General features: G+C 48.2%; 1 protein-coding gene across 1 annotated transcript in view; it reads right to left on the bottom strand.

The window, feature by feature from the left end:
* The window catches only part of GSG1L (GSG1 like), a 260072-nt gene that overhangs the window by 83994 nt on the left and 162690 nt on the right, over nt 1-13388 (bottom strand). The window contains exon 3 of the mRNA XM_058286151.2: nt 9236-9388. Within this exon, the coding sequence (XP_058142134.1) occupies nt 9236-9388 (153 nt within the window). The remainder of the gene's footprint in view (nt 1-9235; nt 9389-13388) is intronic.

Genomic DNA, 13388 nt, shown 5'->3' with positions numbered 1-13388 from the left:
ACACTACTGATTTTGGCATGTTTATCTTGTACCTCACTGCTCTGTGGAATTCATTTATTAGCTTTCGTAGCTTTGTTGTAGATTTTTTTGTGACTTTCTATATATGGGATCATGTCATCTGAAAATTGTGACTATTTTACCTATTCTTTTCCAATTCGGATGTCTTTTACTTCTTTCTCTTGCCTATCTGCTCTGGCTAGAATTTCTAGGATGATGTTGAAGAATAGTGGTGACAGTGGGCATCTTTGTCTTGTTTCAGATCTTGGAAAGAAAGCCTTTCCGTCATTCACCATTGAGTAAGATGTTAGATGTAGGTTTTCATAACTGCCCTTTATCATATTGATGAGGTTTCCTTCTATTCCTAGTTTTCTGAGTATTTTATTAAGAAAGGGTGCTGGATTTTGTCCAATGCCTTTTCTGCATCAATTGAGATGATCGTGTGTTTTTTTGCCCTTTGTTCTGTTAATGTGGTGTATTATATTATTTGATTTTCCTATGTTGAGCCACCCTTGCATACCTGGGATAAATCCCACTTGATCATACTGTATAATTCTTTAAAAAAACTTTTTATCCCCACCCCACACCCCCAAGATGTCCCACTCATCTGTCTGCTCATTGTCAGCTCATCTTTCTCAGGAGGCACTGGGAACTGAACCCATAACTCCCACGTGGGAGGTGAGTGCCCAGCCACTTGAGCGACATCCACTTGTGGTTCGTTGTGTCTCATTGCAGCTCATCTTCTTTAGGAGGCACCAGGAACCAAATCCAGGACCTCCCATGTGGGAGGTGGGCACACAATTGCTTGAGCCATATCCACTCTACATGGCGTATAATTCTTTTAATGTGCTATTGGATTCTGTTTGTTACTATTTCGTTGAAGATTTTTTACATTTATATTCATAAGGTCTATAATTTTCTTTTCTTGTGATATCTTTATCTTACTTTGGTATTAGGCTAATAGTGGCCTCATAGAATGAGCTATGGAGCATTCCCTCCTCTTCAACTGTTTGAAAGAGTTTGAGCAGGATTGGTGTTAATTCTTGGAATGTTTGGTAGAATTCACCTATGAAGCTATCTGGTCCTGGGCTTTTTATTTTTTTTAATTTTTTGGTTGGGAGGTTTTTGATTTCTGATTTAATCACTTTACTTGTAATTTGTCTGTTGAGATCTTCTATTTCTTCTGTAGTCAGTGTAGGTTGTTGTGTGTTTCTAGGAATTTGTCCATTTCATCTAGGTTGTCTAATTTGTTAGCATAGGGTTGTTCATAATATCCTTTTTGTTCTGTGGGGTCAATAGTGAATCTTCTCTTTCATTTTTAAAAAAATTATTTGTGCCCTCTTTCTTTCGTTCTTTGTCACTCTAGCTAAGGATTTGTCAATTTCATTGCTCTTTTGAAAGAACCAGTTTTTGTTCTATTAATTATCTCTATTGTTTTTTATTTTCTAGCTCCTATATTTCTTCTCTAATCTTTATTTCCTTCATTCTACTTGCTTTGGATTTAGTTTTCTTTGTTAGTGCAAGCATTTAGGGCTATAAATTTCCCACTGATTTTGCTGTGTCCCATAAGTTTTAATGTGTTGTGTTCTCATTTTAATTCATCTCAAGATATTTCCTGATTTCCCTTGTGATTTCTTCTTTGACCTATTGATTGTTTGAGTATTCTGTTTAACTTCCATATATTTGTGGGATTTTCCAATTCTCCATCTGTTATCGATTCTAGCTTCATTCCACTGTGGTCAAAGAAGATGCTTTTATAATTTCAGTCTTTTAAATTTATTGATACTTATTTTGTGACCTAACATTGTCTATACTACAGAATGGTCCCTGTGCACTTGAGAAAATGTGCTGTTTTGGGGTGCAATATTCTGTATTTGCCTGCTACGTCTAGTTCATTTATCATATTGCTCAAATTCTCTGTTTCCTTATTGATATGCTGTCTAGATGTTCTAGGTGTTCTGTCTACTGACAAAAGTGGTGAAGTTTCCTACTACTATTGTAGAGGTGTCTATTTCTCCCTTCAGTTCTGCCATTGTTGGCCTTGTGTATTTTGGGTCACTGTGGTTAGGTGCATAAATGTTTGTGATTGTTATCTAACCTGGATGGATTGACCTTTTTATTTATATATTGACTGTATTAAATATATATTTGTCTTTATTAATATATTCTCTGTCTCTCATGACAGATTTTGACTTGAAGTTTATTTTGTTTGATATTAGTAGAGCAACCCAGCTCTCTTTTGGTTACTATTTGCTCAGAATATCTTTATCCATCCTAGAGGAGTCAATCTGGGGAGACTTGGCTTGGTCAGCTCTCTCATGGGCAAGGAGAGGGGGCTGAGCTGGAGAAGGGCAAAACCTGCAGCATCCAAAACCTGCCAGGGATGCCCTACAGGCCAAACAGACCCAAATCAGGGCATTTAAGTAAGTTGTCTCCATCAGGGAAGACTGTGCAGGCCCCTCTCTCCCTCAGATTTTTATCAGTGGCTCCAGTCTTCCCAAGAAAATCATAGGTGGAAGCAAGTGACAACTCAGCTGCAGGTACAGGCTCCTGTCTGTCCACCCAGACCTCCTCTTTCTCCTGCTTGGACTTTCCGTGGCAGATGCTTCCAGTGCCCACTCACACCCCTTTGGCCCACGTTAGAGGTCACCTGAAGATTTGGTTAGGCTGATCTTTGCATGTTGCTGGTTTCTTTCATCATGCACTTTCCCTCTTCGGTGGGAAAGCTGGTGGTCCTGGGGTGTTAATACCCCACAAGTGAGCTCCAATCAGTAGTGGGTGGAGGCTGGTGAATATCTACCACTGCTGTCTCTCCCCTTGGGGGATCAGTTCTGAGATATGCTCTACACATTCTCTCAAGTGGTCCCCCATAGAATTAAACCCCAGGTGTCCACATGATAACTTGCTCATCAATATCTCCCTTATTGGATTTCCCTGTTTCCTTGTCATACTTCTCCACTGCCCCACCAAACTTCCTGGGATCACCTCCCAAATAAATGATGTGCCCCCAATCATCACCTTAGGGTCTGCTTTTGGAAGGCCCCAAATTAAGACATCTGCCATTCTTGGGGCACTGAGCCCTGCAGCTCCACCACCCCCTTAAACCTCTCACTTGACACCCCCCTTGGACTTGTTCCTTTGGACATTACTTGTCCACCATCCTATATAATCCTGCTGTCAAGCAACCCTGCCTGGCAAATCAGAGCATTACTTCCTCTGTGGCCAGCGTGATTAGTTCAGGAATGAGTCTTCTTTCAATTAAAAAAAAAAGTGTTTTTTTTTAATTAAAGCAACTGTAGGATACAGAAAAATCATGCAGAACCAGGGATTGAACCTGGGACCTCATAAGTGGAAAGCAGTGCTCAACTGCTGAGGCAGGTCAGCTACGCTGAGTTGGATTTTTCATTTGTTTTGCTTGTTGTTTGGTTTTTGGTTTTGGTTTTGGTTTTCAAGAGGCACCAGGAACCGAACCTGAGACCTCCCACGTGGGAGGTGGGCACTCAATCACTTAAGCTAATCTGTTCCCTGCCCTCCTTGCATTTTTGCAAGAGTTATTGGGAAGAAACGCTCTCTTCACCTGGAATCTTATATAAGTTAGAGCTGCTATGGCCGAACTTCTCTCCACATGTGACTGAAAATGATGCTAACACAGAAGAAGACAGAGTTTAGAGATGTAGACAGATACCTGATGACGTGTTTAATCACTGGATGCAGCCATGTCTGAAGCCCACAGCCCTGTACCTTTCAGGATCTGAACCAAAACATTTCCACTTCCTCCTTTTTTCTCTTTAGCTAACTCAATTGGGCTCTTGTCACTTGCCATCCAAATAATCTTTACTAATGTGGAAAACCTGCATGTTAGACACAAAAGTCCTTGCCCTGGCAGCAGAGGCAAGAGAACCAGTCTGGCCAGGGCAAGAGCGACTGAACGAGGGAGCTATGGAAGGGGGGTTCTTTTGGCAAAGACCCAGGTAGTGGGGGTGTCTAGGGGAGTTAGGGTTCCAGGAAACTCATCCTAAAATGACTTGTAGCAGTTCACATAAGAAGCAACAACACAATAAAACTGCAAATCACTCCAGTGAGAATAAGATCCAGGGAAAGCCGAGGAAAGAAGTGATGGGATGGACTAGGGAGGAATTTGAGACCATAGGAAACCTCGCCTGGGGGCGCTGCTGCGATCGCACACGCAACTCAGCCCTGACCGGTTCCACGGCTCACATTCGCTCAAAACAGGCAGCAGCAGACCAGATGGCAAGGCAGAGGCTCTGCAAACATGCGCCCCCGGAACCCAGAGGCTTCGGGGCTCCCACGGCCAACAATGGGCCTGGGAACAGCCTTTGCACTCCTCGCGCTCAGGTCTGAGGCTTTGGGTGGCCCCACCGGCTTGCCCTGATTGGGATTGGCAGGCTTGGTCTCATGGCCTGGGGCCTCCAGACCCCCAAACCTCCATCCAAAGCACTGTTCACAGTCTCCAGCACTCGGGCGACGGAGGCGCTGGTTCTTCAACTCACACCTCACACTTACAACGGCCCTTGAAACCTGGGCTCCGGAGTCTCATTTTCCTTGGTAATTTTTTTTGTTTTGCTTTAACACAACATTTCCTTTTCTTGTTTCTGAACCAAATGGCCTCTTGCTGACTTCTCCGCGGGGACTGATGATTTCCCGGAAATGCATATGTTCTCCCGTAGCCGGACCATGCAGGAGTTTTCCAAATGAGTTTCTTTTTTTTCTGAGCGGATCAGCCTCATTTTTTGGAGGAACTGGGGAAGGAGTGAAATATTCCCAGCATGCTCCCACATCGCCTCCAGGATCTAAGACCGTGCTTCCTGGGGGAAGAGGCAGTGGCCTGGGAGCCCCGTCTCCCCCGGCACCTCTTGGCTAAAGTCACCAGATGGGAGCAGCGGGGAGGCTGGCAGCCGGAGCCACTCCCCAGCTGGACTCAGGAGCGCCGTGGCCCAGGGCAGGGCCACCCTGTGTCTTTCGTGCCTCTGTGGGCCTGTTCCTCCGTAAAAAATAATATTAAAAGTTATATCCTACCACTTCAGTGGTATAAAGAGGAATATAATCCAGGCTAGACTCATTTTTATGTGTTCGTTATGATGGGTTTTTTTTCCCTTCTGATTTTAAAAGAATTTAAAATGAAAGCATTTCATGGATCTCTAAAAGGGCCCTGGGCCCTCCGCGGGCGCCCGCCGAGGCTGCTGGGGAAGCTGGCCCTGGGCCAGCGCGCATCAGCCACAGCCCGCCCCCAGCCCACCCACCACGGCGCCGCCAACGGGCACCTCTTGGTCCCATTTCTTTCTAATGTTTGTCTTCTTCCAGGCAGGGATACAAAACCCTTTCTCGCTGCCACATGCTGCGTGGATCTTGGTCCGTCATCTGGCCGGCGCACATTACTCAGCTACTGTGTTCGAGGACGTAAAGTCTGCTCCCTCCTCCCGGGTCACTCCCGCCGTGTGATGCTGTGGAAAGAGCACCAGCTGGAAGCCAGCCGGAGCTGGGCTTTGTCCCCGCCCTGCCGTTTACCAGCTGGGCGACCCTGGGCAAGTCAACCTCTCTGAGCGTGGATTGTTTATCTGCCTAAAATGACAGAGGCTGTCTTATTTTCTTTAGCCGTGGGACTCCCGGCTCGTCGGAACCCTGGGTGACAACCTTGAGAAGCCCTTTGTGGAAGTGAGGAGAGCCCCTCCCCTCCCATTAGGGAGGAGATGAACCACTACCGCTGGCTGCTTTGGGCTGACGATAGACTTTTTTTTTTCCATAACATTTTTTATTGCCTTTTTTTTTTAAAGATACATAGGTCACACAAAATGTTATATTAAAAAATATAAGAGGTTCCCATATACCCCACTCCCCTCACTCCTCCCACATCTGGTATTCTACTGTAGAATTATTGTGACTCTAGCAATGGAAGACACTGTATAATTGATGTGGAGACAGTGGCCACGGGAGTGCTGGGGGCAGGAAGAGGGAAGAAGAGGAGTGATGTGGGGGCATTTTCGGGACTTGAGTTTTCCTAAATGATGTTGCAGGGTCAGATGCTGGACATTATATATCCTGCCATAACCCACTGAATGAACTGGGGGGGAGTGTAACCCACAATGTACACTATAAGCCATGCGGTGCAGCAGTGCTCCAAGATGTATTCACCAAATGCAATGAATGTGCCACAACAGACTTTTGTTTGGGGACTGGAGTAAGCAAGTTGGGGTGGGAGGAAGACACTGTATAATTGAGAGTACTCTTTAGTGCTTGGCAGAGAGCAGGCAAAGGAGAGGAGATGAAGCTGCTGACCAGGCGGAAGAGACGGATGTCCTGCTTCATACCCAACCAGATCAACATGGAACGCACCATCTCATCTCTTGGTGAGAACCCTGCTCATCTGGTCCCAAGCCGAACGCCAGCTCAGGGACCACCCAGACGGGGTGGGGGTGGGTATTAACTCTTTTATTCTGTGGACCCTCTGGCATCTGGACCTATGGACCCTGTTTCAGAATAATGTTTTCAGCTGCATAAAACAAAATACACAGGTGATCTTGGTGACTCAAGTTATGTACCCTCAGTTTAGACGTAGTCTTCGTCTTAATCTGCAGTCCTGTGGGCATGAACCCATTGTAAGCAGGATCTCTTGAAGATGCTATTTTTAGTTAAGGTGGGACCCAAGTGAATTGGGACTTCATCAGATCACGGGAGTCCTTTATTAGCAGAAGGCATTCAGAAAGTGTGAGAGAAAGCCACGGGGAGAAGCCAGAGAAGCTGGAAGTCAATGGGACTTGGAAGAGAGAAGACAGGACATCCCACATGATGGAAAGCTAAGGAACACTTAGCTGACAGCAAGCCAGAATGCACTCTGACACCAGGAGGACACCAGCCTTCCTAGCCTCGAATCTGTGAGCCACTAAATTCCTGTGGCTTGCGCCAAGCCACCATGTGGTATGTGTCACAGCAGACAAAGTAAGACCATTGCAGAAGAAACCAATTATATTGAAATACAGTTAGCAAAAACACATTTGTGACATAGGAATATTGGTGCTTCATTATAACACATTCGATAGCAAGGTTCACTGGAAGCTCGAAGTGTTTTAGTACTTTTTGCACTTTTGAAGGCACGTTTCAAAATACCTGCAGCAAGTATAGGGTGACACCTATAGCTGCACCCACCACTGCAGTTTGTTCCGTCGTACTGGAAGGAAATGCTAATAGTCAGCTAGGAGTTAGAGAAATAATGATACAATTTGTCCCCCATTCTGGTTCACGGACTCCCTAAATTCCAAACTGGGAAGCCTGGACCTAGATTCTCTATTTCGCCTGAACCGCCCTCTCCCACCCGCCTTTCCTAGGCGGCGCCAGCACTGGTGGTTTTACCTCCTCGGGGCTGGGTACGTCCGCTGGCACCCTCCATTCCCACTGCTCCTGCTCTGGGTTGGGGCCCCACTGCCGCTCACGCCCACCGCGACGGCAGCCTCCTCCCAGCCACCCCACCTCTGCTCCATCTGCCCCCAGCCTGAACCCAGCAAAGTCGTTCCAAAATGCAAACCTGCCACATCACCCCATGCTCGGAATTCTTCAGGGGCTCCCTCCGTTGCCTACAGGGTCAAACCTAACGACCTTTGCAAGCCCCCAAGGCCCTCCCCAGCCCTAGAGCCCCATCTCGCAGCCCCCTCCTCCACGGCCGTTCTGAGCTACTCAAAGTTCCTAGAACGTGCCCCCTTTCCTCACACCAGCTGTCCTTGTCCTGTGCTGTTCCCTCTGCCTGGAATGTCCTCCCAAGGGAGTCATCAGGCAAACACTTACTCATCTTGCAAGGCGCAGCTCAAAGGTTGAGCCTTACTTGACCTTCCCAGCCCCAGTCTCGGGGCCCCTGGTGCACAGACATCGACACGTCATCTTATGATCATCTGATGTGCCTGTCTCTCTACAAGGCTGCAAGCTTCATGAGGGCAAGGACTGAGTCTTTTTCCCTTCAAACCTAGTACCGTGCCTGGCCCAGTGGGCCTTCAATGAATGTTGGTTGAGTAAATGAACATAAGATGAAAAAAAGAAAAAATGAGTCCCTGAGTCCTGAATTGTTGGGAATGGGGTGAGCAGGGACCAAAACGATGCGGTGTAATGAAGAACATTAGATTTTTCTTTTCTTTTCTTTACAACTACAGCCCATTTTCCCACTTCCTAGAAGTGATGCATCAGGCATGTTTTGGGATGTGCCATAATTCCCTGGATTCTGTTCTCTTCTTTTGAGGGATCCTTCTGTTATATTATATGCGTTCCTCAATGAGGGAGTGATTATTTCCCTTACCAGAAGACTTATCGTTTCTGTTTCATTAAATAGAGAGTTCTTCCACTGCCTAAAGAATAGAATTAGATTTATAGAGATTCGGTTTGCATTGGGCTTTTTAGGAACAAATGCCTTACACAGCCAAGCCACCACTCTGTCTGTCAGGACTCCTGAAGTTGAGTTTACAAATTCCCTTCGTGCCTTCTCGCTCACTCCCTGTTTAACCCCTATTGACCTGGATCCATTGAAGCCATGCTCCAGGCACCTGGTCACTTAAACCAATGGCCTTTTCTTGGGTTCCTCTGTCTCCTCCTCACTGAGGCACATGATGCTGTTGATCATCCCAATTCTTCCTAGAACCCTCAAAATCCTTGCTCCATGGATTCTCCCTAAGACATCTGCCTCTTCTGCTGGCCTCTGAGCTTCCAGATGTGTTTGTTCATCCAGCTTCCGATGTGGTCTCTCCACTTGGATATCTCAAAGGCAAACAAGCTAAAGCCGATGTGTGATGTACCCCACCCCAAGCAGGCTCCCCTTCCTGCTCTGACCTCCCAGAGTGGCACCACCATCCGTCCAGTTCTTCACAGCCACCTCACTCTCCCTCACACCACAAATCCAACCCACCACCGAGCCTTCAGCTTTTACCTCCTAAATCTCTTGTTATCCCACCTCTCCCCCAGAAGACTTAAGCCCCACAAGGGCTGGAACTGTCTGTTTGTCTTCATTATTATAACCCCAGTGCTGAGTACAGCCCCGGCACACGATAGAGGCGGCGGTAAAGGCTTGTCGAGTGGGCGAATAAGTGAGCAAACAAATCTCATTTTGCAAATGGTAACATGGAAACTCAGAGCAGAGAAGTGATTTGCCCGAGGTCACCCAGTTGGTTCGGCGGGTGGTTGCTCCAGAGCCCAGCTGGCTCCTCTGCTCTGAGCACCTGGTTATGGCCCGAGGCCACGGCCTTACCTGAGAGCACCGTGAAGACGGCCGCGAAGGCGTTGAGCTTGAGCCCGTCGATGACATTGCTGGAGTGGAAGAGCTCGAGACACATGAGGCTGAAGCCGACCACCAGCAGGAGGATGTAGAGCACCTCGGAGACCACGGACAGCCACAGGACCCCTGTGTGGCAGAGGCAGAGAGGCCATGAGACGAGGGGCACACCGTGCCGACCTTCCTGGGACCCTCCCACCCCACGCCCACTGGGAGGAGCAGGAGGTTTTAGGATAGACCTCGGCTCCAGGAATGGGTCCTGATTGGCCCAAGGCAGGCATGGCCATCTCACCCTCCTCACCAGGGATTGGCTCGGGAACCCAAGCCTAAGCCAATCAGTGCATGACGTTCTCTGGCTGACAATTATTGGTCCAGGGAGCCTGCGACCTCTAAGTGGGCCCATTCAGATGGAAGGGAAGAATTTGTGTCCTGTGGCTGGATATAGGCCTTCTTTCTCTTTCCCATCTGATGGATGATTGCTGTCAGCAGCCTCTTATGGCTTTGGAAGGCACCAGACTTAGGATGAAGCTAACATGGTAGTGAAAGAGCAGAATGATGGAAAGGTGGCATCACTGGGGCCTGAGAGTCCTGAGCCTCTCTAGACTTCCCTTGTATGAGATTACTTTCCCTATTGTTATGCTGGCTCGTTACCTGCAGCCATGTGTCCTAAATCATACACACACAATTCTTGCCCTAAGGGGACTCTTAAATGCTTACCTGCCCTATACCCACCCCACTTTTTCTAGAAACCACCATCGCTATTCCCACTATTACAACCTTGTGGTTCTCCCATGAGTTGCCATGTTCTGATGTGACCCCGACACACATAGATGATTGATCCAATATGATCATCTGACCTAGAGTTGGCCATTCAAAGCCCTTCTCTAGGAACCTCAACTTGGAACCACTGAAGCATACAGGGAAAGAGAAGTGCAGACGAGAGTCCACGCAGATTGACAATGTGGGCCGCTGGTTCCAGTTGTTCCTGAAGGCCACTCCTCCCTTGTCCTCCAGTGTTTTGTCTGTGCAACCTTTCTTTGTATTCCATGAGACAGCTCAGCATCTTCTCCCCCTGAATTGGTCTGAATTGGGTTACCATCATTTGCAACCTAGTGTAGTTCTTTTCCCTCCCCAGCGTCATTCCCCCCTCCCCTTCTTCTATATGCTCTTTCTTTGGAGAACCCTGTTCTCTCTCAGGCTCTGTGGTTTGGTAAGAGCTGACCCCACACCCTGGCTCCATGTCAGGCACAAGACTCAGATACGGCCAATCAGAACTCCGTTGCCCACCCCCCTGCAATCAGAGAGGATTGAACTTCTCTGCACTCCTGTTTCTTCATCCATAAAAGGAGAATAATAACACTGATCTCCATATTGTTGTGCTGTGAGAGTTCAATCACACAGCAATGTAAAGGGCTCATGCCTAGCTCAGACTGAGAACTCAATTCATGTAAGCTGTTATTACAGCCATTATTGTTATATAGGGATATATCCAGTGGAGACCGGAAATTGACCCCAGAGACTCTGGAGTGAAGTCAAAGCTAGAGACAAGGTTAAGAGAGAGAAATTGGAAATTGTAGGAGCAGATAAGATTTCTAAGAAAAAAGGTGGAGAGTACAAGATGGAACAAGTGACACATCCACATGATTTACCTTCCAGCCACATATGGTTCAAGTTGGGCCTATCCTCTGGGGGTGGGACTATATACCAGGCCTGGTCAGTCAGAGATGGACAGATGACCCAAGTCAGTCCAATGAGAATCAGTCACAGGACTTTTGCTTGAGCCATTGGGAAAGATAATCCCATTCTTCCTACTGGCTCGAGGCTGGGAAGATATAAGGATGGAACTGATTGAGTCGCTGGGGGGCAAGAGCCTTCTTGAGACTAAAGCCAAAGCCAGGGAAGACAGAGTCAAGAGATAGAAGAAGATTGTGTCATGAAGACATTTCTTGAGTCCCCAGAACCAGCCATGCCTGAAGCCCGTCCCTGGTTCTTTCAATCATATGACACCTTGTTGCCAAGGTGTTTGAGGTAGGATTTCTATCAGAAAAAGAGTCCTAATCTTCAGCTTTTGCATTCTCTGAAGTTGTCAAACTTGTCCTTTTCTTGCTCTATGCCTTTGCGTAAGTTGTCCTTCTACCAGGAATGTCCTGGGACATTCAATAAATGGTATTGCATAAACAGCATTCAATACTACGTATTGCATGAAACAAACAAAAAGCAGCAAATTCCAAGTTCCTCTCTGCTCCCTGATGGAGAATCCAGATTCTAAAACATCCCCTATCATATCCAGCAAAACAGGGTTTTTAGAGCTTGGAATTATTTTATTTTGGTTACAAAAATATTGCCTCTCCTGGGTGATCCTTTGGATTTCTGTAAGAGAATAACATGCTCTTGGCAGCCTGGATGTTAAAACACCCCCTGGCACCACACACTCAGCCTCTGAGGCCCTTCACTGGGCCCAAGGCCCACCCCGCAGCAGGAAGGAGAGCAGGAAATGCCGGGTGAGCAGGGCCATGCTGGGAGGGGGACTGGCACAGCTGATCCCTAAAGACGACATCCCCAGCATCCCGGCCACCCCAGCCCCCTCCCAGCAACCTTCACCTGGGACTGCTGTGGGCCCTCTTCTGGGCTCTCTCTCCAGAACGAGTGTGGGGGGGTGCTGACTCAGCTGCCCCCCCTGCGCTTGCCCCCACTCTCCCAGTGCCAGGCCTCCACCCCTCCATCCCTCCCACCTCCCCACAACACCAGGGCTCTTTCAGACCCCATGGGAGAGGAGATGAGGATTTGGGGTGGGGGGTGAGGATGTTTCGGAAGTAAGCCACCCATGGAGAAACAGGCACTGGTATCTCTACTTGGCTGGGGTTATGCTTCTTATTCCCAAGAGACTGATTTCCTTGTCTCCCCACTGCACTCAAGAGCTTCTGCCTGCAGCCCATCCAAGCAAAGGAAGAGAATACTAATTCTCATGGTTGCGCTCATTACAACTGTCACAAGAAGGGCCAACTGCTCAGTGCTTCCTGTGGACAATGTTGGAGCTCCACCCAGGCTTCTTGGGTCTCTTTTAGGTCTTTGTCTTTGGAAGGTCGCTCTTGGACAACTGGAGCCCCACAGCACTCTTTTTCATTCAGAATGTGCCGGGGAACTTACATTTGCCTCTCCGCAGTCGTCGACCAGCGGCTGCGCGGTAGGGCCCTGCCCTTGGCCGCTGCTGGGACAAGTCCAGTGATTGGCTCAGGAACCCAAGCCTAAGCCAATCAGTGCATGACGTTCTCTGGCTGACAATTATTGGTCCAGGGAGCCTGCAACCTCTAAGTGGGCCCATTCAAATGGAAGGGAAGAATTTGTGTCCTGTGGCTGGATATAGGCCTTCTTTCTCTTTCCCATCTGATGGACGATTGCTGTCAGCAGCCTCTTATGGCTTTGGAAGGCACCAGACTTAGGATGAAGCTAACATGGTAGTGAAAGAGCAGAATGATGGAAAGGTGGTATCACTGGGGCCTGAGAGTCCTGAGCCTCTCTAGACTTCCCTTGTATGAGATTACTTTCCCTATTGTTATGCTGGCTCGTTACCTGCAGCCATGTGTCCTAAATCATACACACACAATTCTTGCCCTAGGGGGACTCTTAGATGCTTGCCTGCCCTATACCAACTCTCCTGGCTAGAGAGGTTGTAAACTGGCAGAATCGAGGGCCCATTTTGCGCTTGTACTCCCCTACCCCTGGGCTGCTGCGGTGGCCGTCTGGGTGTGGGGACATGGGGTTCCCCAGCCAACGCTCTCATGCTCATGCTGTCCAGCATCCCTTGGAGGTCCTTTGGTTCTCAGAGACCCTGAGCCCAGCTGGCCACGGGTGTGATGGGGAAGGAGGCCACAGGGTAGGGAAGATGGGTCTCGAGGGCCCTTGGAAGCCAGGCTGAGGGCGTTGAACTTGATTCCTGTTGTCGAGCCAAGTGACGACCCACTGAAGGGTCTTAGCAGCAGAAGGATATGATTTTGGATGTGCTGAGAAGACCACGCTGGCAGGAGAGCTGCGAATGGACAGAAAGGAGAGAAAGCAGAGGTGGGGAGGCCCCCTGGGCGGCTTTCACCACACTCCAGGCTAGACGTGGTGGTGGCCTGGCCCGTGGCAA

This window comes from Dasypus novemcinctus, chromosome 23 (genome assembly GCF_030445035.2).
Source record: "Dasypus novemcinctus isolate mDasNov1 chromosome 23, mDasNov1.1.hap2, whole genome shotgun sequence".
NCBI lineage: Eukaryota > Metazoa > Chordata > Mammalia > Cingulata > Dasypodidae > Dasypus > Dasypus novemcinctus.
Note: the sequence above shows the minus strand (reverse complement) of the source record. Positions and strands in the feature narration are given on the sequence as shown.